The sequence below is a fragment of the Neodothiora populina genome (assembly GCF_041146345.1).
Source record: "Neodothiora populina strain CPC 39397 chromosome Unknown canker_contig_14, whole genome shotgun sequence".
Taxonomy (NCBI): Eukaryota; Fungi; Ascomycota; class Dothideomycetes; order Dothideales; family Dothioraceae; genus Neodothiora; species Neodothiora populina.
Window position 1 is genome coordinate 1,196,794 of NW_027191408.1, and position 24,489 is coordinate 1,221,282.

The window sequence follows — 24,489 nt, forward strand, 5'->3', positions numbered from 1 at the left end:
GGCTGACGATGAAAACCTTGCATTTGCAGACGCCATGTTTTTGTTGTCCTCCCCCTCCCCTGCTTTTCTGTCTCATCCATTTGTATTTCGTCCTTCCCAAACTCTACTCAGCCAAAGCGTCTCCGCTCGGAGACGCCGGAGATGGCAGGAAGAAACTATAGTGGAGACGACACCGAGAAGAACGAAAGAAACTCCATGTCTATATATTCGACGCCTGTAGTCCACGTCCTGTCATGTGGGTCTTCCCCCCCGAGAGCAATCGCTCCAACCCAACTGAATTGTGGGCTCCACTTCATGTTCATAGACAAGGGAGGGAACCAGTCCGAGCGGGTATCTCATTCATTATTGATGGCCTCGTTGCCTAGTCAAACCATCGACTCCTCTTCTACTGTCTCGCGGTAAAGCTGAGAAGGCAGTCGTCCTGTTCGTGTCTTGTCAGCTTTTGTGTCACAGAAGAACAGCGCAAAAGAAAAGCTCATACCTTGGGGAAAATGGTTGCAAACACCTTGATCTCCTCACTCAACGGTGTCACCTCGTGTTCCCAGTTCATCTCCACACTGGCCTTTCCGATCATGAGCATGAGGTTCAGAACAGCATAGGTCTGGCCGAGACAGTAATGAGGACCAGTGCCGAAGACGAGCCAGTTCTTAGGGTGCTGCTCCGCAGTACCGGTGATCCATCTCTCGGGCTCGAAGGAATCTGGGTTGGGGTAGACCTCCGGGTCATGAAGGGCAGGGTAGGTGGCAGGGACAACCATGGAACCTGCAGAGCAATCAGCAAACATGGCACGTCAAAATGAACCAGGCTAGACATACCCTTCTTGATGGTGTAGTTCTCGCTGATGGGGAAATCCTTCTTGACCTCGTAAGGGACCATGAGCACAGGTGGGCGGTAGCGCAGGATCTCCTTGACCACAGCGCGGGTATAAGTCATGCTCTCCAGCATGTCCATGGTGTAGCGCGCTGATGTGTTGCCGTTGCGGAGGCGAATGTTCTCGTCGCGCAACTTTTCAAGAACTTCGGGTCTGTCTGCCATGAGCTGGAACAGCCAAGTAGCGGCACTGCTGGTGGCGTCCTGAGAGGCAAACAAAAAGGTGAACAGAGTCTGGGAAATCTCAAAGTCGGTGAAAGTGCGAATGAGCTGGCTCGGCTTGTCGGCATCACCGACCTTTCCTCCGCTGGCGAGCTTCTGACGGTACGCCTCCGAATCGAGCATGGACTGAACCCAGCCATCCAAAATACAAGTCACTTTTCCACCTGCAGCCATGCGCACCTTACTCTTCGCAGCGCACTTGGCGAACTCGTCCAAAACCATGTCGGCAGCCTTCTTTCCATACCACGTCTTGGTGAAGGGAATGATGATGGGGAAGTTGACGAGCTCAAGGGCGGCAGTGATCATGTAGTAGTCGTCGGCGATCTTCTTAATGGCCTCGTCGCTGATGTAATGTCCAACAAAGGTCCTGCACGAAACGGCGGTGATAAGCTCGCGGAACATGTTCATGAACGGAACTGGTGTGCCGGCGTCTTGTGTGATCTTCAAGAAGCGGGCGTAGTAGACGTCGTACACGTCTTCCTGCTCGGGAAGGTAGACCTCAAGGGCCTGGCGGGTGAAGAGGCCGTTTAAGCCTCTGCGGTAATCGCTGTGCGCCTTGCCGTCAAGGAAGACCCAGTTGGTGGGGCGGAGAAGTTTGTGGGCAATGTCTACGACACAGGGCTTGACATAGGCAGGCGAATTCAGCACTTTGCGCGCCATGTCTCTGGTGGATGCGAGGACAACGAATCTAAGTGCAAACCAATGTCAGCAGTTGTCTTGAGGAAATCCCTTCATTCTCGCCATATCCACTTCTATTCTCTTTCACATCCGGGGGGTGGCGCATACTTGTGGAAAACAGAAACGCAACTCAATGCGCCACTGTGCCATTTGGCAACATACTCCTCGAACTTGGGGTTGACAGACTCGAGAAAGGGACCGATGAAGGGGATTTTGAAGGTAGGGCCGGCAATTTGGCGCTTTTGAACCAAGTATGAGACTGCGCCTGTGATTAGTGGAGTGCCTTGTTGATCTTCAAACATCGACGGCTGCAATTGACCACATACTTTGATCATACATGACAGCGGTGAGTATCAGAGTCATGGCGATTGTCCACCCATTGACCTCAAATAATCGCACAATCAGTCCCTCGGGAGCGACACGGGCAATCTTTGCGAATGCCGCGTCCGCGGTGGGCGAGGCATAGCTCGCATTCATAACCGACATATTTGCTTCCGAACCCTAGGAGTGTACTGCAATGGAATTGGTTGATGGAAGTGTATAGATTACAAGTTTGTTTCTCAACGGGAAAGAATGGCTGTGGTCCACTGGCCGCGATCACGTTTTCTCAATCTCTGGTATGGAGTGGCGAGACGCAATTAGACGGATTCTCGCGGGAAGATTGGTCCCGGAAAAAAGTGTTGGGCGTGTTCCTTCGTGTATATGACGAAAAGATGTGGCGGGACACAATCCGAATGAACCCGGGAATGGTCTATAAAAGAGAAAGACGAGAGATGCAGTAACGAGAACTACACACACATAGCCTCCTGGAATGAGCGTGGGGAAAAAACAAAAGATGACAATTGCGCCGCTCGAGACAGGACAAGACAGGACGAGACAGGAAGGAGAGGCACAGAGAGAGGCGTGAAAATCGTACGAGATGCTGCTCGAATTGCTGCAATTACCCCTACGATATTTCTCGAAACGGACATGTACGGTCGGCCATATCTTCTAGTCGCGCATATCCTTCATCTCGGATACTCGGTCCGCCGAGCAGGGAAAGGGGTTAATCAGGTACAGAACCACGATAAGGCTCCGCGGTTATTTTGCAGTCGATCTGTATGGTCAGTTCCAGGAGAATCCACCATCCCGCATTGCGTCTCATCTCAATCTCGAGGGTCCTTGCGTTGCGCTACAGATGTCATCACGTGTTGTAATATTTTGGTGGAACGATTCTCGACTTTCTTCCTTGTACGTGTAGAGAGTAAGGTGAGGGTGGGTTTTTGTGTGGAGCTCCTCTTTGTACGCACGTGAATCGCTTGGCCATGTCGTTGCGTTCAGTTATGCATATCAGAGCAATTATCGCTGCAGCTACGACTCACTGGTCATCTTCAAATTCTTTCCAAGCACCTTGATAACACAGGCACTAGAAACAGACTCATTCCAACGCTAATGTACGGCGAAATGTGCTGGGCCAAGTCCCCAGTTCCTGGGCGGGTGAGCTTGGTGGAAGTTGCACTGGGTGGAGTAAGGTCCGGCAAGCGCCATGAGCTGCACGGCAGCACATTCACAGCACCGAGCCGAAAAAGACGTCATGTTCGGAGTATCCAAACACATGCCCTTCGTCTTCGCGCGCCTAGTATTGAATTATCAGATATAGATACTTCACGTCTCGCAGTACAATTTACGAGCAGTAGATCGATACCAGAACCATGGCAGCCCAGACTACACAAGCATTCCCATGGCATTTGGGTGTGTTCGATGCTCATTGCCATCCAACAGACACAATGGACAATCTTCAGTCTATACCAGGCATGAAAGCAAAGGTCTTGACTATCATGGCTACGCGAGCCCAAGACCAGGAGCTTGTTGCTCACGTGGCAGAACAGATGGGTGTGAAGGCGGAAGACGTCAACAATATCGACGGGGACTGGAGGTAAGCTGCTAAAGGTAGATATTTTATTCAACTTTGTTTTTTACTGAATCGTCTTTGTTTCCCTTTCCTTGCCATCTATCCGTGTGATAATCAAGAATGTTTTTCTGTTCTATGAATCTCGAAACTCATCCCTGGCTCTACGTCACAGCAAAGAGCACAAAGTAATCCCATGCTTTGGCTGGCACCCGTGGTTTTCCCACCAAATGTTCGACGACAAATCTTATGCCGATCTCACAACTTTGTCCGACGATCAGAAGATCGCTCATTATCAATCTGTCCTTACGCCCCGATCAGACGACCATGTTTTCTTACTAGCTCTCCCCGAACCTCGACCTCTCTCGGAGTTTCTTGATAGGACTCGCGAATACTTACGTCAATATTCTCTTGCCTTGATTGGAGAGGTTGGCCTCGATAAAGGCTTCCGAATTCCCGAGGCATGGCTACCAGGACAGACCCAAGAAAGAGATGACAGCCTCACACCGGGTGGCAGGGAAGGCAGAAAGCTGTCTCCTTATCGTGTTAGCATGGAGCACCAGAAGACGGTCTTGCTTGCCCAACTGAAGCTAGCGGGCGAGATGGGAAGGGCATGCTCTGTTCATGGTGTTCAGGCACACGGCCTTGTCTACGACACGCTGGCCGAAACCTGGAAGGGCCATGAGAAGAAGGTTGTGAGCAAGAGAGAAAAGAAGCGAGAAGCAGGAGCGCAGGCGCAAGCGCAAAGACATGACCCGGACGAAGCTGAGGACCCGCCGAAATTGCAAGCCACGCCATACCCGCCTAGAATCTGTCTTCACTCATACTCTGGATCTCCAGACGCTGTGAAACAATACTTCAATCCTGCCATCCCCGCCGATATTTTTTTTTCATTCTCCTCAGTCATCAACTTCTCAACCCCTGCAGCAGTGAAGACAGAAGAAGTTGTTAAAGCAGTCCCAGACGACAACATTCTGGTGGAGAGCGATCTGCATACCGCCGGCGACAGAATGGACGGCTATCTTGAGGAGATCGTAAGAAAAGTGTGTGAGATCAAAGGGTGGGAGATTGAATACGGCGTGAAGAGGCTAGGTGATAACTGGAAAAGGTTTGTATTTGGCAGTATATAGGCTCGATATCTTCCTGATACTATCCACCCGTCCAGAGGTATCAAAGCTGACAAGCCCTCGGTATGATGCTCTGCTACACGCCAATTTGTTGGAACTCCTCCACATAGACTTTGCGATTTCGATCATGGGACACCGTCGTTTGCATTTCTATGCCTGTCTGAACCTTGCCCGGACATGGTTCCTTTCATGATTGTTCAATAGGTATGCCATGGGTTTCGGGGAAAGTCTCGGTGAAATCCTCATCTTGGCGCCTGACCTCCTTCGGCCAAGCGAGGCCTATCATAGAGATGGTCTGTACGACCGTGGCCGCGAATTGCCGACTGGATGACAGTCAGTACACTTGCTACCAGTGAAATACTCATCTTACAACCCATATAATCTGCACCTGCATCTGTACCTCGATTTTGAGAATCATCGGACATATCTGTACCTGACTGCCACTAGCGCTTACCTTTACTCAAACTCTCCGATTGGCTGGTTCTAATTTATGCCATGGGATCTAATGTGGATGTTACGAAGATCATATCCGAGCTGACTCTGGAAGAGAAGGTGAGTAGTCACTACTCCATATCTCGATGCACGCTAATCTGTTTACTAGATCAGGTTGGTAGCGGGAAAGAACTTTTGGGAAACACAAGAGATACCTCGGCTGGGAGTGCCATCGCTTAAGGTGAATAGACGAAGCTTGCAGACAAATCATACCAATGAATTATACTGATAGCAGCGATAAGGTGTCAGACGGTCCTAATGGCGCTCGTGGTGGTACTTTCAGAAATGGCACGACCGCCGCCTGTTTCCCGGCTTCTGTATCACTTGCGGCAACATTCGATGTAACACTTGCCCGTCAAATAGGAAAGGCTCTTGCCGAGGAGACATTGACCAAGGGTGCTCGAGTACTGTCAGTAAATTTTCGTGACCTGTGAACCAGTGTTTGCTAAGAGTCAGAAGACTAGCGCCCACCATTTGCCCTCATCGACATCCTCTAGGAGGCCGCAACTTCGAGTCTTTCTCCGAAGATCCTCTGCTCGCTGGCAAACTTGCAAGCCAGTACATCCAGGGCTTACAGGAAAATGGAGTCGGTGCAACCATCAAGCACTTTGCTGGAGACGAGCAGGAAACGAAGCGCTTCACCATGAACGCCAACATCAGCGAAAAGGCCCTCAGGTAGGTATCCTCATCACTCCAAGGAAGTGAGATATTCTTGCTAACTACTTTGCAGAGATAGCGAAGCCGCGGGCTGTTATGACCAGCTATAACTTGGTCAATGGCACACATTCTGATGCAAACGATCATTTACTGAAGAAAGGCTGCGAGGTAATTGGGGCTGGAAAGGGCGAGTCCCCGATATTATATTCTTTCTTCTGGTAGTAAATGCTTATGCTTCATAGTCTCGTCATGTCCGACTGGGGAGGCACCAACTCTGTTGCTGATGCCTTAAATGCTGGTCTGGCACTGGACATGCCAGGTCCAGCTCGCCGCTTCAAGGATGAGGCTGTCAAGGCTGCTATTAAAGCAGGCAAGCTGACCGAAGATACCATCGACGAGCGTGTGAGGGAAGTTCTCGAGCTACTCGTCATTACTGGCAAATTCCAACATCCTGTGGCCGAAGATGAGAAGGCTATGATCAATCCTGAGCATAGCAAGCTGATAGGTATGGTCCTTCTGAAGAACGAGGACAATGTCTTACCACTCCAAACGAACGCCTTGAAGAAGATTGCAGTACTTGGGCTCGCTAAGCAATGTCTTGCGCACGGCGGCGGCTCTGCTGCTGTCAATTGTCATTACAGAATAACTCCTTACGAAGCGTTAGAGAAGGCCTTTGGAGGCAAAGCTGAACTCCTATATGCTGAAGGTGCTCACCTACATCGCACACTTCCGCCAATCGAAAGAGGAATTGCGGACAGTGATGGGAAACCAGGTATGACACTCACCAAGTACAGTCCATCCGATTCAATTACGGTTGTGGGAGTTGTGAATACACAGGCTTCTACATTTGCAACTCTTGAGGAGAAATTGGGCGCCTTGAAGCTTGAGGGTGTCTACAATCCTCGAGTCAGCGGCAACCATTATCTTGAGCTCTGCTCACTTGGACCAGTAAAGGTGTATATCAACGATGAGCAAATCCTAGACATTCCACATGATGGCCCTGATCCGATGGCTTTCCTTCTCGGAGGTGTCGCTGTGGAGAAGTTTCGATATGCTTTCGAACATGGCAAGGAGTACAAGATCGAGATACACTCAAAGGCCCCTGCAGGTGTGGGTGATGACTTCGCCCCGCTAGAAGACATCATTGGAGTTGCGCTTGGCTTGATGAGTCAACAGGAAATAGAGGAAGACGTAACTCAGGCTGCTGTAGACGCAGCAAAAGCTGCAGAAGTGGTTGTCGTCTTCGTTGGAAACACTACTTCTTGGGAGACTGAAGGCCGCGATATGGAAACTATGGATCTGCCTGCGATGGCTCGCAAGACCGACTCATCAACGCTGTCGCTGATGTGAACCCGCGCACGGTCAAATTCGACCGGAGTTCCAATCGCTATGCCATGGCTCGACAAGGTCAAGGCAGCCCCTCAGACATGGTATCCTGGTCAGGAAGCTGGCAATGCTATTGTCGATGTTCTACTTGGTACTATCAACCCTTCTGGTCGTCTTCCGGTGACTTTCCCACGCCGCATAGAAGACACGCCAGCTTTTGGCAACTTCCCTGGAGATACAGAGAGACTGCAAGTCTACTACAAGGAAGACAGCTTCGTCGGCTACCGGCATTACGATCACTATCCGGACTCTATACTATTTCCATTCGGTCTTGGCTTATCGTACACCACCTTTGATGTCAGTAATGCCAAGTTTTCCTGGGGACATTCCGGCGAGTCTTTTCCAGTACCAGGCAACTTTCATGCGTCTGTAGACATCACAAACACCGGCAGAATCCTTGGTAGTGAAGTCTTGCAAGTTTATATTACTCCACCGGTCGACCCAAGTGGACGAAAGACACAGCGAAAGATGGTTGGCTTCACGAAAATAGCCTTAGAGCCAGGTAATGCAGGGGTCGCTTCAATCACCTTCACGTCCGACTCATTCGCCGAGTTTGATGAGGTAAAAGAAGATTGGCTTATCGTCAAGGGCGAGTACGCTGTTGAGGTTGCTACATCCGCTTCGAAGCATGATGTCAAAGCTAGCTCTATGTTTTCCATATCGGAAGATTACCACTTTGATGCGTAGATCTGCATTCTGCAGGTGACATGCTGCATGCCCAAGGATAGCAAACCAATCATTAGCGAGAATGCCTACCTTGGCTTACTCAGCTCTGTCACCCTTCATCTTCACATTCAGAACAAAAATCTACCATCGATCTTGCGTAGACTCATGCTGTCTTCTATGACCAGAAATGTGGCGATGTGATTTCCAAGCGTGCAGAGCTGACAGTGTGCGAGTTCTGGGTGACTGCATGATCTGCAATCAGCACCTCTGCTACAAGCATTTGAAACCTGAACACCATAAGTGCCCACCATGGGAGGTAAGGAGCATCTGCTAGTTGTACTTGTAGTCTTTGTTGAACTTTAGCAGGATGCAGAAGCCTATGAGGCTGCGTCTCGAGTCTCCGAGTCGAACGAAATCAAGCACTTGCTGGAAACAATCAACATATCCGCGCTTCATCAAACAGCGAGCTCACTCCGCAACGGAATGATCTGCTCCGTCTCTACGACTAATCTCATCAAAGGCGGTATGAATGTTCATCTCGAAATCGTTTTCGACGATGGTGTTGTCTGGCTAGCACGCATCCGTCGACATAATGCGACTTCCCCGCCGCCTGCGTTGCGCGATCATATCTTGCGTAGCGAAGCTGCTACGCTTCATTTCCTTGAGGGCACACGTGTCCCAGCACCAAAAGTGTTTAGGTTTGCCTTTGAGCATGAAACCGATAATCCAGTCGGTGTCAGTTACCTTATCTATGAGAAATTGCCGGAAAATCCTCTGTAATGGTCTGGTGCAACAGAATGTAAGAAGGAAAAAGTAATACATCAGCTCGCAGACCATTTCATCGAACTCCAAAAGCATCCCTTCGACATGATCAGCTCTCCAGGCGGGACAACGGAGCTACATGTAAGCCCCTTTGCGCAAGAGGCTTGGGCTGACTGTCGGGACTCGAGAATCGAACCTCTCGGACCCTTTGCAAACTTGAACGAGTGCTACTCGGCATATCTTACTATGATACTGGACTGCATCTCAACCAAGGGAGTATACACAAATCATCCCAGTGATGCTTATCTCATCCACCGTTATCTTTTGGATCTAGTACACGACTCGTTTCCGTCAAGGAGACCGAGTGAAGGCTTCTTCCTTCGACATGCAGATGATAAGGGCGATCATATCCTCGTGGACGAAGACTTCAACATTACCGGAATCATTGATTGGGAATGGGCATACACGACAACAGCAAGCGAGGCTTTCATGGCACCTACCGTTCTACTGAACCCTGCCGAGTTTTACGACGGCGTCCCAACACCTGGGAAGGATGAAGAGGTATTTGCAGAGATATTGAAGTTGAAGGGCGCTGCTGATCTAGCCAGCTATGTCTTGCATGGGAGGTTGCAGCAACAGTTGACTTTTCTCTGTAGCAACAAGACTTGGCTGGACTGGGACGGGTTCGTCAGTATTTTCAAGGGAGTGTTGAAGAGCACGGGGGGCGAATGCTTCGTGAATGTGGATGACTGGCGGACAGTATTGCTAGAGCGGTACGGTGATGAAGAGGCCATTTCGTCCCCTTCTGTCGTGATGTTCTTCACGTATCTTGTTGCTAGTACATTCTCTTTGATCCCAAGTTCCATGTCTCATCAGACTTGAGATGCTGTAAAATAACACCGGCTCATGAGTCCTTCCCCGAGTCCAATCGAGTAGCAGTGAGAAGTGGAGGATCGTTGTTGAGCGGGTACTGTGTCAAGCTAATGCACCACTGACGACTTATCCAGCGCATCGGTGAAGCTGTGTTTAACAAATGCATCACGGACTCTACTACTGCTTTTACCAGTCCTTCAGGCCTGTATATTCGCAAGCCTTGTTATGCCCCTTTGGCTCAACGACTCTCCAGCCTGTTGGAAAAGTGACGGATCATGATTGTATGCGGGCGTTCGCTACCAGGTCATTCATCGCGTGGACCATAAGTCTGGGATTACGTGCCTGGTATATTTCAGGAGAAATATGGGCAAGCACTCACATAAGTGGTCTAGTCAACGACATCTCGCAGCTGCTAAATCACTTCGATGCGAGCCCTGCGTAGAGATGTTCCGCCCACGCGTCCACGTTCGTGAGGAGAATCAGTCGTTGGTGGTGAGATGCAGTACTGGTCCCGCCCTGGAACATTTCGCGTCTGGCCTCATTCTCGATGAGGCGCTACTGTACTTTGCCACTTCTCCTTTCCCAATCAGTACAGATCAGGTCAAAGTAGATAGAGCTCGGTGTTGCCACGGCTAATTAATATTAATTGAAAATGCACCGAACGTCCACAATAGGTGTCACCGTACGATAAACCCATTACCGGCACGCTGCAGTACCACGTGTTCTTGGTCCATTTCGGCTGCTAATTTTGAATCTTGACATGTGTAAGCTTACTGACAAAGGCAAGCGAACTGTTCCATTCCGACGATTGCCCATTTCTGTATACCGGAACAGCTTACAGGACCAAGCCATTGGGTCTTATAGGGCCAATATGCATGCCATGCAACAGCCTCCGTACGGCCGCACTGTTGATTCCGCCAAGCCTAGACCTCATAGACCTGCCGCGGCCCCGCCCGACACATATTACCCGACACATATTACTCGTCGATCCTTCCGGAAAAGATCCGTAATCTCCGGCGAGCTGTACACAGTTGTACCTTGCCTACCTTACCTTACCTTACCGTTGCATTATTGTGTGTAGGCGTGCAGCACACATGTCTTAGCTTGGTTCCCCAACCTTCTCCACTTTCCCGAACAATTTACCTACATTTTCCATCTTGCGATCATCAGACAGCCGAAAATATTCGTGTTATGTATTCCTGAAGAATGAAACCTCAAGCTGTGCGAGCACAAGTGCGTCAAGCATGCGATCCATGTCGCCTCAGGAAGATCAAGTGCGAGTCACTGGGCGGACCACGCGATGTTGGCACGCACAGCCCGTGTAAGCCATGTCACGGCGGCAAGCTCGAGTGTACCTACCTCATGCCTGTCAAGAGACGTGGTCCTCCTCCCAAGCGGTTCGTTGCAGAGTCTGCCAGTTCTTATGTGTTCGAACCATTTTCCTGAGATTGTTTTCCAGACGTCATATCCTTGTCGACTCGCAGGCGAAGGACGATCGCCCTTCAGTCGAGGCAGAAGAAAGTGCTGTCATTCAACGTGGGGACGACCCTCCCGTGGACCCTAGAATTGCGTACCGCCCCATACCAGACTACCTAACTCCCTCAGACACCCCCTTGTTCGAGCGAATCTGCTCGGCGCGAGTGTTTGACATTATCGTCCGCGATTATTTGGACATTTTGTATCCATTGGTGCCTGTGGTACATCGTCCTACCTTTCTTAATGACTTACGAGACAAGCGTTACATGCATGACCACACATTTGAGTCTTTTTGTCTAGCGATATGCTCTTTAGTGCTGGGCATACTACCTCGCAAATTCGATGAGTACAGGCAGATAGATGGTTCTCTCAACTTCCCCAGTCGGAGAGCGGCCGCCGAGACCATTCATGAAATGATCATGAAATCTCGTCCTGTCAACTATTTTGACACACTTTGTCTCGACAAATGGGCAATCGCCTATATGCTAGCGGCATCAGATGTTCATCTCGGACATGCTGCTCGAGGCAGGATGCGTGTGGCAGAGACGAATTCAATCTGCGACGAATTAGGCCTGCAACGCATCGGTAGCTATGCCGGGCTGGATAGAGTCGAGTCTCAATTGAGGAAGAAAGCGTTCTGGCTAAACTTTACCACTTATTCGTAAGCTCCCACAAGATTGCTTTACGAAGGACAAGTGCTGACGTGACCAGACATTCCCGTTCGGGCGAGATTCAGTGGGATTCTCTTGGGGATCGCTTCATGTTTGACACAGTTGACGCCGAACTACTAATGCCATTGGATGTCGATGATGAGTTCATCTTCCCACATGAAGTCCCAGCTCAGCCTCCCGGCAGAACACCTTTGGTCGCCGGGTTCAACGCCCTCACGCTCATCAACAATTGTCTTGTCTCGATCATAAAGGATCCTGCCCTACCATTACTTTCATGTACTGATGCTAACTCAAGCCATCGCACTGCCCTTGGCCAATGTGCGTGTGGGAGACTGATCCAGAAGGCATCGATCTCATCCCTGGTCCAGGCCCGTCTGCAAAAAACAAGGCACGTGCTCGACCACCTCCCGCCAGAGTTGAGATTATGGCCCAGTCATGATCAGCCAAATGCTGCTCTCGCAGTGTCGGATCCGATTCTGTACGCCCAGTATGAAAGCATGAAAGCTAATATTCATGTGACACATCTTTGGGTTCAGAGTCTCCTGCTTGAGCGATTCATTTCAACGACTCCCATCTCGCAAGGCTCAGATGGATCTGACGGACATGTTGACATGTCACAGATATGGGAGATGCGCGAAGACATCTGTCGGCAATTGCTACGGCTCCTCAGTAATATTTCTCAGGCCAATCTGGAGCCAAACGGCTACATTCTGGTACGTCTGACTTGTGTAATCCACAGTACAACACGCTGACGCTGCCCTAGATATTGAAGACCCGCCAAGTTGCCGCAAGTTTACTGGACCGTCAGCCGGAAGAGGGCGAGAATGTCTCGCGTCGCGTGACAGCATATATACAGAGCTTCGCAGACATTCTTGCTCGATTAGACCATGCTTACCAGAATGATACTCGGATGACTCAATGGGAAGAACTTGATGAGCAAGCCCGAGAGTCCCCATCTTCACTGTGGAGTATTCACAGCTGAGCTATCGAACATCTGCAGATTGGGCTTCGTCTTTTGCAAAGGCTGGTTGGACTGCATCTTTTCTGCACACGGAGCTCAGTCTGTGGCAGGTCAAAAATCAGGAGCGGGGTGGCCCAGAGTGGTGGCAATCAAGTTTGTGATGGCTTGTGGTTGTAGATTGCCAGGGGATCTGATGGAGACACGAGTTTTGGGGCTGTGGGTATGTGGATCATCATCCTCCACTTGGCGCTATGTCAGAGACAGCTTTCCCCGGCTGTCTTGGTCGACATTGAACAACATACAGGACTGAGAACGTACGTCAGTCCGTTTGTACTATGTCTTGCATTTGTTTCTCTGAAGCATTCGCATTCATCGTTTTGACACAAGCTCTAGTGATGTGACGACCACACGGCAGCCTCAATGTTGTACTTGAGGTGTGCTGTCATCCTCAGGGCTCGCCTATAACGATGTGGCGTAGCTCGGATCAACGTGCATCAACAGAACTACTTCTAGACAGGCCACTCATGTTCTTATCACATGCATGAAGAGTCTTAGACAATATTTTCGTCGCGCTGATCCGTGCAGGTGGACGATTTCGTCTCACAACACCATGAGTGATACTCATCATGTGTTGCGGAAGGGAATCGCCCGAATGGAGAACATACTCATCTTCTGTTCTTCTTCCCATTCACGTCCTGTCCCTTTTACCAAGGGTGACGTTCACTGCGTCTTAGCAGATATGGCAACTACCTACGCTCAACATCTTCTCAAGTCTGGACACCAGCAAGCCCGTGGGACTGGCGATTATAGAATTCCAAAATATGGATCTGGGCAAACCATTGCTGGCAACAACTCATACGACCGTCTTTTCATCGACATTGCGCATCCTGGGACAACAGACGAGAAGCAATTTCAGCCCACCAGCTTTCAGCGTCTTCGAAACTGTAAGTCGGAATCAGAGGAGACAGGTATCATCGCGACGCCTCCCACTGCTCACGGAATTGAGCACGCACAATATCCGACTCCACAGACGAGTCCATCTCCATTCATTGCTGCCCGAGGAGATCTTACCCCTGGTCAATCCAAAGTATGTGGTTTTGGAAATTCGCTGTCATGTCTAACACCAACAACGATGTATTCAGCGCCTATGATCACCCCGCCGCCCTTGGAAGATGTCCTTGAGACTATTGCTCAATTCCCCGACTTTGTCAATAACGTTACTGGCGGGATCGATATCGCCGGAAGTACTATCACTCTGAATTTGCTTCGCTTTGCTGTGATCAGCGGCGCAACAGTCCAAAAACAATACAGCTCCGGTATTTATGAAGCATATGATCCACTCCAGGTGTGTCTGCGTCAGCTCTACTTTCAGCTTGGTCGCCAATATCCATCCTCTGAAGAGCTTTGCAGACTGCATCGCAGTGAGAAGTACAGGGCCACTTTTCTAGCTTTGGCAGACGAAGCAAGCATTCCCGTGCAAACATACCCCGAATACCTTGACCTAGACTCAATGGCTACGCTTGTTCGGCTGCTTGCTTTACGCGACTTTAAGGCATCTGGGGATCACAAGACGTACCAGCTTGGAATTATATCCTGGGATGATGGGGTCCTCCATGCTCGTATACATCCAAGGACGGTCGTGAACGCCACCGCTACTGCATGGCTGTTTTTCGAGCCTGACTGTACACTGGAAAGCATTGCTGGAAATTGGCATGGTATTTGCTCTGATGAAGCCTGGGGTGTACGGACAGAACTTCCGTTAGTAATGCCCCAGCAGCTTCTTGGAGATTTGACCAATCACATTGGACATTTGATCCCACCGCCACCTTGGCGTCGAGCTGATACTCTGTCCACCACTACATCTGCGAACGAGACAAGCAATCGATCCGTCAAACGCATATTCCCAGATGACGAAGCGACGCAGATAGTCCATCCCAAGGTCAGGGGAGACAAGCGCAGAACAGCTATACAGATACAACTGTTGCACAACGAACTACCATATCACTTCAGTCCAGCCCAAATCCTCCAGCAGCCGGGAGATGTCCTACACTACAACAACTTGCTTCGCGTGGCGGTTTGGTACAGCAACAAACAGATCTTTGACAGACTGAATGAAAGCCGTCGAATCGCCCGCAAAACGCCATATAAAGCCCTGAGTGCCATCACCAAAAGGATCACGGTTGCATGCACATATATAGCCGAAGAGCACAACGTACCAGTCGAACTCTTTCGTGCCGCTTTCAATGCTAGAAGAGACGCCAATCACATCTCGACTCGTGATGTACAGGACACGCTCAATCCTCTTCTGGCGATGCAGTCGGCTACATTCCAGCGAGGAATCGACGACGCGCTCGATAAAGTATTGTCTGGGTCCAAGACATCCGGACTGATCAAACCTCGCAATGTCGCGCCACCACTTGTGCGAAATCAACCCAGCGTCAATAGATTCCGCGCCGCCGTCTCTACAGCAGAGAACACTGAAGCTTTGCCAACGCCAACACACCAAGCGGCCCAGGATGACGATACCGAGCTATTCTCATCTTACCAGCCTGACATGCCTCAGATCGACTCGAGCTCATGGGCTAGTTCAGGAACTTTGTCAGACGATACTCACTTCGAAGACTTCGTCCCTTTCGACGACTCTGTCTCGGATAATCATGGTATGAACCCAGGCAAGGCTTCGGAAATAGTCGGGACAAATGCGTTCGGTGAATCTATTTTCGGATCGCTGGGAGACACTACCATCCAGAATCATTTCAGCAGCATGCACGACTTGGGCGATTATAGTCAAGTCCCTGACTGGAGCTGGGTAGACGAGATGCCATGAGCGACGAGCGACACGGAGTTTTCTGCACTTTACAGCACTCTGTCGGTATCAGTCGAGGACAGGCAAGGATCAGGCACGCAAACGACCGGCGCAATTATATTCAGTTTTTCCATTATTTACAGAGACATGGGAAAAGCGAAACAGACGATGGGATTTCTGAGGTTTACGATCGGGGGGAAAAGAAGGAGCGTATTCAGCAATGAGCACCTCGCATCTAGGGCGTACACGCTTTGTTTTCTTCCATTATGTTTTCTGCTATCACAGTCCATCTATCCCGAAATATCAAAGTCTTGCTTTTCATCTCTTGATCAACATGCGTTTGGCTCCTCGGGGAATCGACAGATCACGCGGCTGATACCGTTTCTGTCCCACTGATGAAATGACCAACCAACCAACTGCAGAATCACAATTTGCGTTCGAAAATAGTCGACGAAGACTAGCGAGCACGAATGGTTTTTTCTTGCAGCTATTTATTGGCCGCTCTGCCGCTGCCACTCAGGTCAAGAATATCGGAGGGGAAAGAGAGTTTGGGTTTCATCCATCTATTTTTACAAAGTTCCCTTAAAGCAAAGAAAAAATCAAAAGGGGGAGGCAAACGAGAAATAACGCCGTGTCGAATGCGTCTAATCCATCTTTGGCAAGTGGGTGAGAAAATACTTGTTTTATGCAAAATGACTCTGCCTCGCTGCCGGACCGCCGTATGCGTATGTGTGTCTATCCTTCCAAGTCGATCCGGTCCACATGTAGAAATCACCCCCGGTATATTGTACAAAAGCCCTCCCTTGAGTCCTTCAAGTGTGCCCTTCCATTCGTTTGATTACCTGCTGTATGTAGTTGTCCAGGCGGCTTCTTGACTGAAAACAGAGCCGGGCCTGGCGTCTGTTGCCTTAGACGTCATTCATGAGCGGATGTGCGTCGAACCATTTGAGGAGGACCTGGTACATGACGAGCATGGTGCCCGACTGCACGCTGGTCCACACAGCCCTGGGTCCCACACCCCTGAAGAGTCCTCCGAAGCCCTCGTGCTTGTAGATGACGCGAAGTCCCCCAATGACGGATTCTGTCTCCAATTGGACGGAACCGTGTTGCCGTAGAGCGGTGCTGGGTCCAGATGTGGAAATAGGCCGTTTTGCGTCCGTGTGTGCGTGGGTGGTCTTGGGCGAAGGCCTGTGATCTGAAGGCAAGACGCCAGGGTTTGCGGCGGCGGCGGCGGCGGCCTTGGTATGACTTGCAGCGCCTGGTGCAAGCGCGGGATCTAATTGGGTCTGGATCCTTGTTTTTACGACGTCCAAAGGACAGGTTATGACACCCGCCATACCACCAGCGCTGGCGCCTGTGAAGATTTCAAGAGGAAGACCGATGTCTTTGCTGCCGCACCACTGGCGGGCCATCTTCTGCTCTTTCTCGTAGAATGTGAATTGTAAGGCGGAGAAAGGAAGGTCACGGGCGAGGGTGGCCTTGTAGCCGGAGAAAAGCTCTCGGGGGCCTTCGAGTCGAATGATGGTGCGGAAAGCGTCTAACGTGCTGCGGTAATTGTAGCCGGAGGCGAAGAACGGATTGTTATGTCGGCCCTGGAGTTGCAGTCGTGTCTTCAACACTTCGCTGGGGACGTAGAGGGGCGACGCTGCCAGGTCGGCAAGGAAACCTGTAAGGAAGAATCCGCCCGTCAGCTTGTTTGTCCAGTGACAAAGATACAGCGGGCATGCTGAGATCCTAACCTGATGTCAAGTACGCCACTGACGGCGCAATGCCCATATCCAACATGCGCCGCTTGGTGAACTCGTAAGCTCCAAAGAAAAGCACAGTGCCGCTGAAGCTGCCTAGAAAAGCAGGAGTCACGCCGCCGTAAAGGCCTCGCCGCACACCCTCTTGTCGCCAAATTGTGTAGTAAGTGCTGCCCATGGATGTGTACTTGGGAGGCATGTGGGGATCGCCTTGCTGCCGGGTTTTGACAGTATCGAGAGAATGCATCAGCATATCGCCGGTCGTGCCGCCTATGCCTCCTGCCAACATTGCCTGCAGTGAATTATACATTAGCCTCCATCAGTGTCTGATGGAAAACACTCTCGCTGCTGCTACTGACATGTGCATACGGCGGCCTTTCTGCATCCGCATCGAATTCATCTTTGTCCTCTAGTTTTGGCTGTGCCGGCTGACCCGTTATCGTTGTCGTTGATTGATTTGATTCTTGCACCGCCGCTGCAGCCATTGTTGCGGCGTGCTCATCGCTGAACTTGGGCTGATTCTCTTGCGAAGGCTGGGCTGGAGAAAATGATTCAGCCACACGGGCTAATACCATGAATGCCTCTTGTGTCTGGGATCAGGTCTGGTGATTGTGATGGGTTCGTCTTATCGCAGATTTGGCAAAAAGGTTTGGAGATGGTCGAATGAGGCTTGTTGGCGCTGGTTGTGGGTGTGATTTCTGATATGGATATTTCGTGGAAGGAACAGAACAAGAGATGGAAGGAACGTATTGCAAATGGCAGTTGCCTCTCTGGTCACTGCGGCCTCGAACTATTTCATCCAGCATCTCAACATCGAACATTTCCCAAATCCGACTCGAAGCGGGCCGGCGTCATCTGTTGCTTGGCGTCTTCTTTTCCAGCAGCATCAAGTTTCTTTAGTCTTTAATCCTCGGCAGATTGTTGCTTACTCCAAGGTACAAAGTATTGCTGGCTTGCTCAGCGTCCTGCCTTTCTCAGGGTCTGTCCCCTCTTCGTTTGACAGATGGGCAAACAGTCACCTTTCTCTTCCGCATGTAGTATCCTGCTCGAAAAGACCTCTGTACATCGGTGCCTATCGAATTCCTGCATTCTGCTGATGACGAAGTCTGCATTTGTGGTTCCAGCAACATAGCAACATAATTACTGGGATTGAAGATGGCATATGCAATGACGAGCTCTCGGGGTCGTCGCATAGATTGGGAAACGGTGGAGTACCATTCGACCCTAGCCGCCATGCCAAGGAAACCTGTGTTTTGATCCCCCCATCCCCAAAGATCATTCTCCGCGTCATTCCCTCTTTCCAACGCGCACGCGTCTTCACTCCTCGAGGTAAAAGTATACGTACATTCCGTCTTCGAATACTGTATACTTTGTGTGACGCATACTCCTACGCGGACCTGCTACCTTTGTGAAATATCGGAAATTCCAACATACCACGCCATCTTGCCCAAAACCTGCACTACGCGCTTTATCGGACCGTAGTATTTTCCAACCTGTCAACGACGCGCACTAGCAACAAGTAGAAATGCCTACTTGGCTCAACTCCCAGGTAAGCTAGCACTTGCCTTTATTCTTGATTCAAAATCTATTCGAAATTGAAGCGGGCTGGCGCAAGATAGATCTTTTCGACCTTCAGATGATTGACAACCTCGTAGAAAAAGGCCAGATTGGCTGAATTGGCGGAAATCTGCAAGCTCGGAACGTAGGTGCCAACTCACCAGAGAACAACTTGTGCCGATACTGACCAGAACTTGAAGTCCAGAGGAGCTTGCTGAGTGGCGAAAGGATCAATTAGTCCCCGCCTTGGAGACTGTTCTTTCCCAGAACACGCAGCGCTTCAGTAAAGTCACAGCTTTTGCCGAGTATTATCAGCGTCGCAATTCTCCCATCAAGCGCGGATCCAGCGCCCATGTCGTTAACATCCCCCCTGCCTTGCTACAATCTTCTTCTGGAGACTTCAGTCGCATTCGTGAACGCATCCAAGCTACCACTGAAGCTTTGAAGACTGAATCGTCGCAAGCGTAAGTAATCGACCTGTGGGTCATTGACGAATCACCTTAGGCTTACAACAAGTAGCAGCGAAGAGCGAGCGTCGCCACCTAACGAAACTCTGATGTCTCCCAATGGCCTTTCTTCTCCGACAGTGACGGCTCCCGCAGTGCGTCGTGCCCTTGCCACAAATGGACCTTCGAGCACCATTTCTCGTACTCCAGCACGGGCGCAGGATTTCCAGGAGCAGGCAACGCCAGCCCCGCTGCCACCCAGCCCTGCCATTGTCACCGACCTCATCGAAGCGCAAACCGCTCGTTTTAATGAAGAGGTCGGTGATCTCTGGCAAAGCACCCGTATCGTAGAATACGTCAATCAACTCCGTGTTGAGCTCTCCTCCATGGTCGGCGTTCACATGGCTATCCTCGTCCTTGAGTTCTACTACCTGCAGTCTCATGTCACTGTATGGCGCTTCCTCTTTGACATCAACACTCCTTTCTTCACCAAGGCAGTCTATTACCCAGATGTTTTCGTTTATCTTACTGGATACTGGCTCTCCATGCTCGCCACATGGCAGGCACTGTCTTTCTGGATTCCCTTGGGAGTTTCGTGGATCTGCAATCTCAGTCTCAAGCTTAAGAACCGTAACGGAGTCGAGTATTGGCGTCCTCGCTACAGGGTAGATCCAGTCACCTTCAGCGTCGTCAAGGGTGTTCTAGCTTGGCTGATCTACATCCAAGGTGCTCGTTTCGGTGGGCTCTTCTCTGATGAAACTGTGACCAGAGTCCAGAGTGCCATGCCTGCTGGCTTTGAAGGTGTCGCTATTGCAAGCGGTGTCGGTGTTGTCATGGCTCTCTGGGATGGTGTTCAGGGCAAGAAGGGCTGGCAATGAAAGGCGGCTTCTTGTCCTGAAGATATGATGCGCTAACAGTGGCGTGTATCCGGAGAAGAGCCAAGTTCGGGCTGGGTGATCCATTTCTATGACATGATGTGGCGACTTTGACGTCTGTCCACAGTTGTGGCGGCGGCTAATGGATATAGCTGGGCTGCTTGTGGCAAGATTGACAAATGGGGTGCAGGCGTTCTCGATGTGAATACAGTCCAGACATGTTCTGTTTTTGGTATGCGGGTGTTACAAGGACTACCAAAGGCACATCACCACGATGTGTCGCAATCGCGTTTCGATCAACATTCTTGCCACATTTCTTTGGCCCAAGAGAGATCTTTGCAAGATTACTTGTTACCACTCTGCCATCTTGCGGCATCGTATGTCACTTGCGATGCGCAGTAATCAATATGCTTGTCATGTAGGCCGAAAGGTCTCAGTCCTGGCCACCGCTCTGTTTACTGTGAAGCGAATGAACATGGCCCAAGATGGTAGGGAGGTTGTCGCAAACTTCTCGAATCGGTTAGGTTCGAGTCGCGGGTCCTCCCGCATTGGGCAAAAAGTAAAATCTTGGCATCAACTTCGCTTTGTCGTACTAGTATATCCGATATTTATAATCAGTCATTTTTTAAATGAGACATCTTTTTTGATCGGGGTTTTGCTACTGTATCTCAAGGATTGACAAACGTCTTATCATATGCTAGACGTGTTGCAAAAATTCGTCGCCCAAACTTGGAATCACTCTGACTCCGAGGGCGATTCTGACACAGAGAGAAAGCGTCACAATAACCAGAAGAAAATGTCTGCCACAGCCGGCACCGAAGCATTGATCGACTTGTACCGACAGAATCTTGCCAATGAAGTGCAGTCGCTTGTCCGTGACCGCTTAGATCAAGTAGAGCAGGGTAACTTCAAAGCCATTCTGGACAGTGAGGAAGCGCAGGCTTTGTTTGGCAGACAGGATGAATCGTTTCCTGCGGACCTAACGCAATGGCGATCATATATATCGTCGAGGCTCGAGGAACGACTCCTCAAAGAAGCATCGGCGACTTCTCAGAACCCCAAAGACCTCGAGCAAGCAAATTATTTCCTGATTGGCTACGCATGTCTGCTTGCGTTCTTGCAAAGTAACATTACTGGACCACCTCTACCATTCTCTCCTGCCTCAGCTATCTTCCCCGAAGCGATTGCTAGCGACAAGAATGCACTTGTCGAGGCTAGGGCAAAGCTCGTGGCAAGCTTGAGTGTGGATGGAATTTCTGCTTTCAGATTGACCCCCAACGTCGAACTGCTTGTCTTGGCTGAGGAGATTATGTCAAATGCGCGGATCTTACTTGCTGTCAAGGTGGCTCAGTGGGGACTGTTGCGGGCACGAGTCATGCATCAGAGACTTTTGACTGAGGCATCAGGAAGCCTGGAAACAAAGATTTTCCAGGACCTAGAGGCTGTGGAAGATGAACTTTTCTCCTCGCCCGATAGCAATAACAGTGCAAAGGTCCAGTTTTTACTCGAGAGGGCTAGTATTGAGACCTTCCATGGCTTGGACAAGAAAGCTCGGGATGACTTGGATCTCGCCGCCACTCAGCGGGGTTTCAGGTTTGCACTCACGGGTTTGCTTGGTAAGAGAACGAAGTTCCAAAAGCACGATGTCAGTCAACTTGTTGTACTGGCGAAATCTGCCGAGGACGAAGTATCCACCTGCTCTGGAAAAGGAAAACAAGTAGTCTCCACGGAAGGAGAGGCTACGGGACCCAAGAACCTCGATCTCAACGACGATACTCTTCTGGAAAGTATCTCGTTCACGGAGAAATCGGCAGTCCCAGAGACCACGTCTACAGATATCCAGGAGATGAGCAACTTATCCAAGGAGCTTGCTGATCTGGATCCTTCCGCTCAGCCCCAACTAAAGCCCTTGGACTCGATCATATTGCTTGCTCTTGCGTCTTCCATCACGAACACATCTCCTGCGAACGGTCTTACACGAGAAGAGACTCTGCCGTATGCGACCCGAGTTCTCGAAGGTGGTAGTTCCAACTGGCAGATCTACACACAAGCTCTTCTCGTTCGTTCGAGAATGGAGGGCTATAAATCTCGTACTGTGGAGCGCGGTCTTCTTCAACTACAGGCACTTGTAGATCAAGTTATCGCCGACACGACCGAAACCTCTTCAGACAACAGCACGTCGGATGCCACAGGTACTAGTTTCCTCCCCAAGAGCAAAGAGTCAGAGAGTGCATCTGTCTCGGAACGCCTGCGATATGTGTTCCAGCTCGCCTCCCCGTCGCGCTGGGAGTTGGAGGCCGAGTTGGCTCAACGATGGGTTTCTCTCGGTGGTCTCCGATCAGCTCTTGAGATCTACGAGCGATTGGAAATGTGGGCTGAAGCCGCTCTATGCTATGCTGCGACGGAGAAAGAAGAGACTGCCAAACGTATGGTGCGTCGCCAGCTGTACCACACGACGTCCGGCATTCCGGATCTCGAAGCCGACGCCGAAGAGGAGACATGGCAAGGTAAGGAACGTGATCCTGCGCCAGCGGACGCAGCACGACTGTACTGTATTCTTGGAGACATTGACAACGATCCTGTCATGTACGAGAAAGCATGGACAGCGTCTGGCGACCGCTACGCGCGCGCACAGAGAAGTCTGGGTCGATACTGGCTGCAGCAGCGCGAGCATCTCAAGGCCGCAGATGCGTATGCCAAGTCGCTGAAAGCTAATCAACTCAACCACGCCTCCTGGTTCGCGCTAGGTTGCTGTCTGCTAGAACTCACGTCCTTTGAGCGCGCCTCGGAGTGTTTCAGACGTTGCGTCCAGCTCGACGAGACAGACGCCGAGGCATGGTCCAACCTTGCCGCCGCACTGCTCAAGAACGAAGCCGCCAGCAGTGCTAAGCAAGAAACCACCGGCGAGCCTGCGCCGTCTGCAGCACAACCACTTCTCGACGACGAAGAAGAACCTACAGGTCAAGATAACCAAGCCGTCGACCCCCAGCAGAACCGAAAGGACGCACTTCGGGCCCTCAAGCGTGCCGCAACCCTGAAACACGACTCGCACCGCATCTGGGAGAACCTCCTGATCGTAGCCGCGGGCATCACCCCACCAGACTACACATCCATCATCACCGCCCAACGCCAACTCATAATCCTACGTGGACCCACCGTCGGCGAAGCATGCATCGACGTGGAGATCATGGGGCTGATGGTAACGCACGTCATCTCCAGCAGCGAAACGGGATCCTTCGACCCCTCCAAACCAGGCTACGAGCGCTTCCTAGTCGAGCTCTTCGACAAGCACATCATCCCGCTCATCACCTCGTCCCGCGCGCTATGGCAACAAGTGGCCAAATTGGCGCTGTGGAGACGCAAGCCCGAGAAGGCGCTCGACGCCCAGGAGAAGGCCTGGAGGACATGCACCACTCAGCCGGGCTGGGAAGACAGTGTCGGCGGCCAGCCGAAATGGGACCAAGTCGTCGACGCCACGGTCGAGCTGTGCGATGCCTACGAGACGTTTGGGCCTATGGAGCGCGCGTCGGGCATGGGCGAGGGCACGCTGGTTGCCAAGGACTGGAAGTTCAAGGCCAGGAGCGCCATCAGGGGCGTTATGGGCAAGGGAAAGGAGAGCTGGGAGGGCACCGACGGGTGGGAGAGGTTGAAGGATGCGCTTGAGCAGCTTAAGAATTAGTTGTCTCTTCTTTCTTGACACAGAGAACCATAGAATCGCAATCTCTACGATATCAAGCAATGGAAGTTATGCTAAATCACTGTATGCTCACAGGAATTGAAGAGAAAAGAATCGAGAATACAGAAGCATGTCACAGGGTGTATGGTTTTGCACTAACTGCCGCTCATAGATAGAATCAGATCCAAAGGCCGAAGGACGAAGGAACACCGAGTTCTCCACGAGGACAGTTTTATCCCCGTGCTGTATAGGAAAGAGAGCCTAATAGCTGCACAAGCGCAGACGTGCTGCTTCCCTCTGAACTCATGATAACCATTGACACGACCAAGAGGACAAGTTGGAATATATGTAAAAGAGGATAGTGATTTTCGAATCCTTTTTTTTCGATTCATCAAAATAAGAACCGGGGTGTATAAAGAAATTCGTTGCAGCGTAATGAAACGTAAGCAACATGCCCCTCGACAAGAAAAAAAGTATCATGTACTTTTTCTCGCTGATATATCAGATCCACTCTTCTTCTTCCATCATGCTTATATTACAGTATGCCATTATGGGCCGGTGCCTGATTTATACACGCTTTCTCCGAAGCCCGAAAACAAAAAAACTCCCGACTTCTTGTGTAATTATGTCTTTCCTTCCAGATTGTTTTACATGA

The 24,489-nt window shown here is 50.6% G+C and overlaps 8 protein-coding genes across 11 annotated transcripts; 6 read left to right on the forward strand and 2 right to left on the reverse strand.

Annotated features, from left to right (window-relative positions):
• Positions 1-385: 385 nt before the first annotated feature.
• Positions 386-2,256, reverse strand: AAFC00_002318 (uncharacterized protein; the record flags this gene model as incomplete). Of its 2 annotated transcripts, none has more annotated exons than XM_069341621.1 (5): positions 386-421; positions 482-762; positions 816-1,780; positions 1,879-2,029; positions 2,097-2,256. In XM_069341621.1, 5 exons carry the CDS (start codon positions 2,254-2,256, stop codon positions 386-388), a joined length of 1,593 nt encoding a protein of 530 aa, XP_069201708.1. The 2 variants fall into 2 exon arrangements, with proteins under 2 accessions (XP_069201708.1, XP_069201707.1); XM_069348000.1 differs by having other exon boundaries at positions 1,879-2,035.
• A 1,205-nt stretch (positions 2,257-3,461) lies between these two features.
• AAFC00_002319 (uncharacterized protein) lies at positions 3,462-4,788 on the forward strand (the record flags this gene model as incomplete). The annotated part of the gene is made up of 2 exons (XM_069348001.1): positions 3,462-3,685; positions 3,834-4,788. The coding sequence occupies 2 exons, from the start codon at positions 3,462-3,464 to the stop codon at positions 4,786-4,788; spliced, it is 1,179 nt and encodes a 392-aa protein (XP_069201709.1).
• Positions 4,789-7,323: 2,535 nt separating this feature from the next.
• On the forward strand, positions 7,324-8,007 carry AAFC00_002320 (uncharacterized protein; the record flags this gene model as incomplete). Its single annotated transcript, XM_069341622.1, has 1 exon — positions 7,324-8,007. One exon carries the CDS (start codon positions 7,324-7,326, stop codon positions 8,005-8,007), a length of 684 nt encoding a protein of 227 aa, XP_069201710.1.
• Positions 8,008-8,173: 166 nt separating this feature from the next.
• Positions 8,174-8,766, forward strand: AAFC00_002321 (uncharacterized protein; the record flags this gene model as incomplete). The annotated part of the gene is made up of 2 exons (XM_069348002.1): positions 8,174-8,302; positions 8,353-8,766. 2 exons carry the CDS (start codon positions 8,174-8,176, stop codon positions 8,764-8,766), a joined length of 543 nt encoding a protein of 180 aa, XP_069201711.1.
• A 2,061-nt stretch (positions 8,767-10,827) lies between these two features.
• AAFC00_002322 (uncharacterized protein) lies at positions 10,828-12,750 on the forward strand (the record flags this gene model as incomplete). 3 transcript variants are annotated; one of them, XM_069348003.1, is made up of 4 exons in its annotated part: positions 10,828-11,018; positions 11,081-11,758; positions 11,809-12,481; positions 12,532-12,750. In XM_069348003.1, the coding sequence occupies 4 exons, from the start codon at positions 10,828-10,830 to the stop codon at positions 12,748-12,750; spliced, it is 1,761 nt and encodes a 586-aa protein (XP_069201712.1). The 3 variants fall into 3 exon arrangements, with proteins under 3 accessions (XP_069201712.1, XP_069201713.1, XP_069201714.1); XM_069341624.1 differs by having other exon boundaries at positions 10,984-11,018; XM_069348004.1 differs by lacking the exon at positions 10,828-11,018 and having other exon boundaries at positions 11,517-11,758.
• A 3,693-nt stretch (positions 12,751-16,443) lies between these two features.
• AAFC00_002323 (uncharacterized protein) lies at positions 16,444-17,855 on the reverse strand (the record flags this gene model as incomplete). Its single annotated transcript, XM_069341625.1, has 3 exons — positions 16,444-17,201; positions 17,275-17,572; positions 17,640-17,855. The coding sequence occupies 3 exons, from the start codon at positions 17,853-17,855 to the stop codon at positions 16,444-16,446; spliced, it is 1,272 nt and encodes a 423-aa protein (XP_069201715.1).
• Positions 17,856-18,805: 950 nt separating this feature from the next.
• Positions 18,806-20,161, forward strand: AAFC00_002324 (uncharacterized protein; the record flags this gene model as incomplete). The annotated part of the gene is made up of 4 exons (XM_069341626.1): positions 18,806-18,829; positions 18,936-18,982; positions 19,038-19,301; positions 19,357-20,161. The coding sequence occupies 4 exons, from the start codon at positions 18,806-18,808 to the stop codon at positions 20,159-20,161; spliced, it is 1,140 nt and encodes a 379-aa protein (XP_069201716.1).
• A 793-nt stretch (positions 20,162-20,954) lies between these two features.
• AAFC00_002325 (uncharacterized protein) lies at positions 20,955-23,837 on the forward strand (the record flags this gene model as incomplete). The annotated part of the gene is made up of 1 exon (XM_069341627.1): positions 20,955-23,837. The coding sequence occupies one exon, from the start codon at positions 20,955-20,957 to the stop codon at positions 23,835-23,837; it is 2,883 nt and encodes a 960-aa protein (XP_069201717.1).
• Between the last annotated feature and the right edge of the window lie 652 nt (positions 23,838-24,489).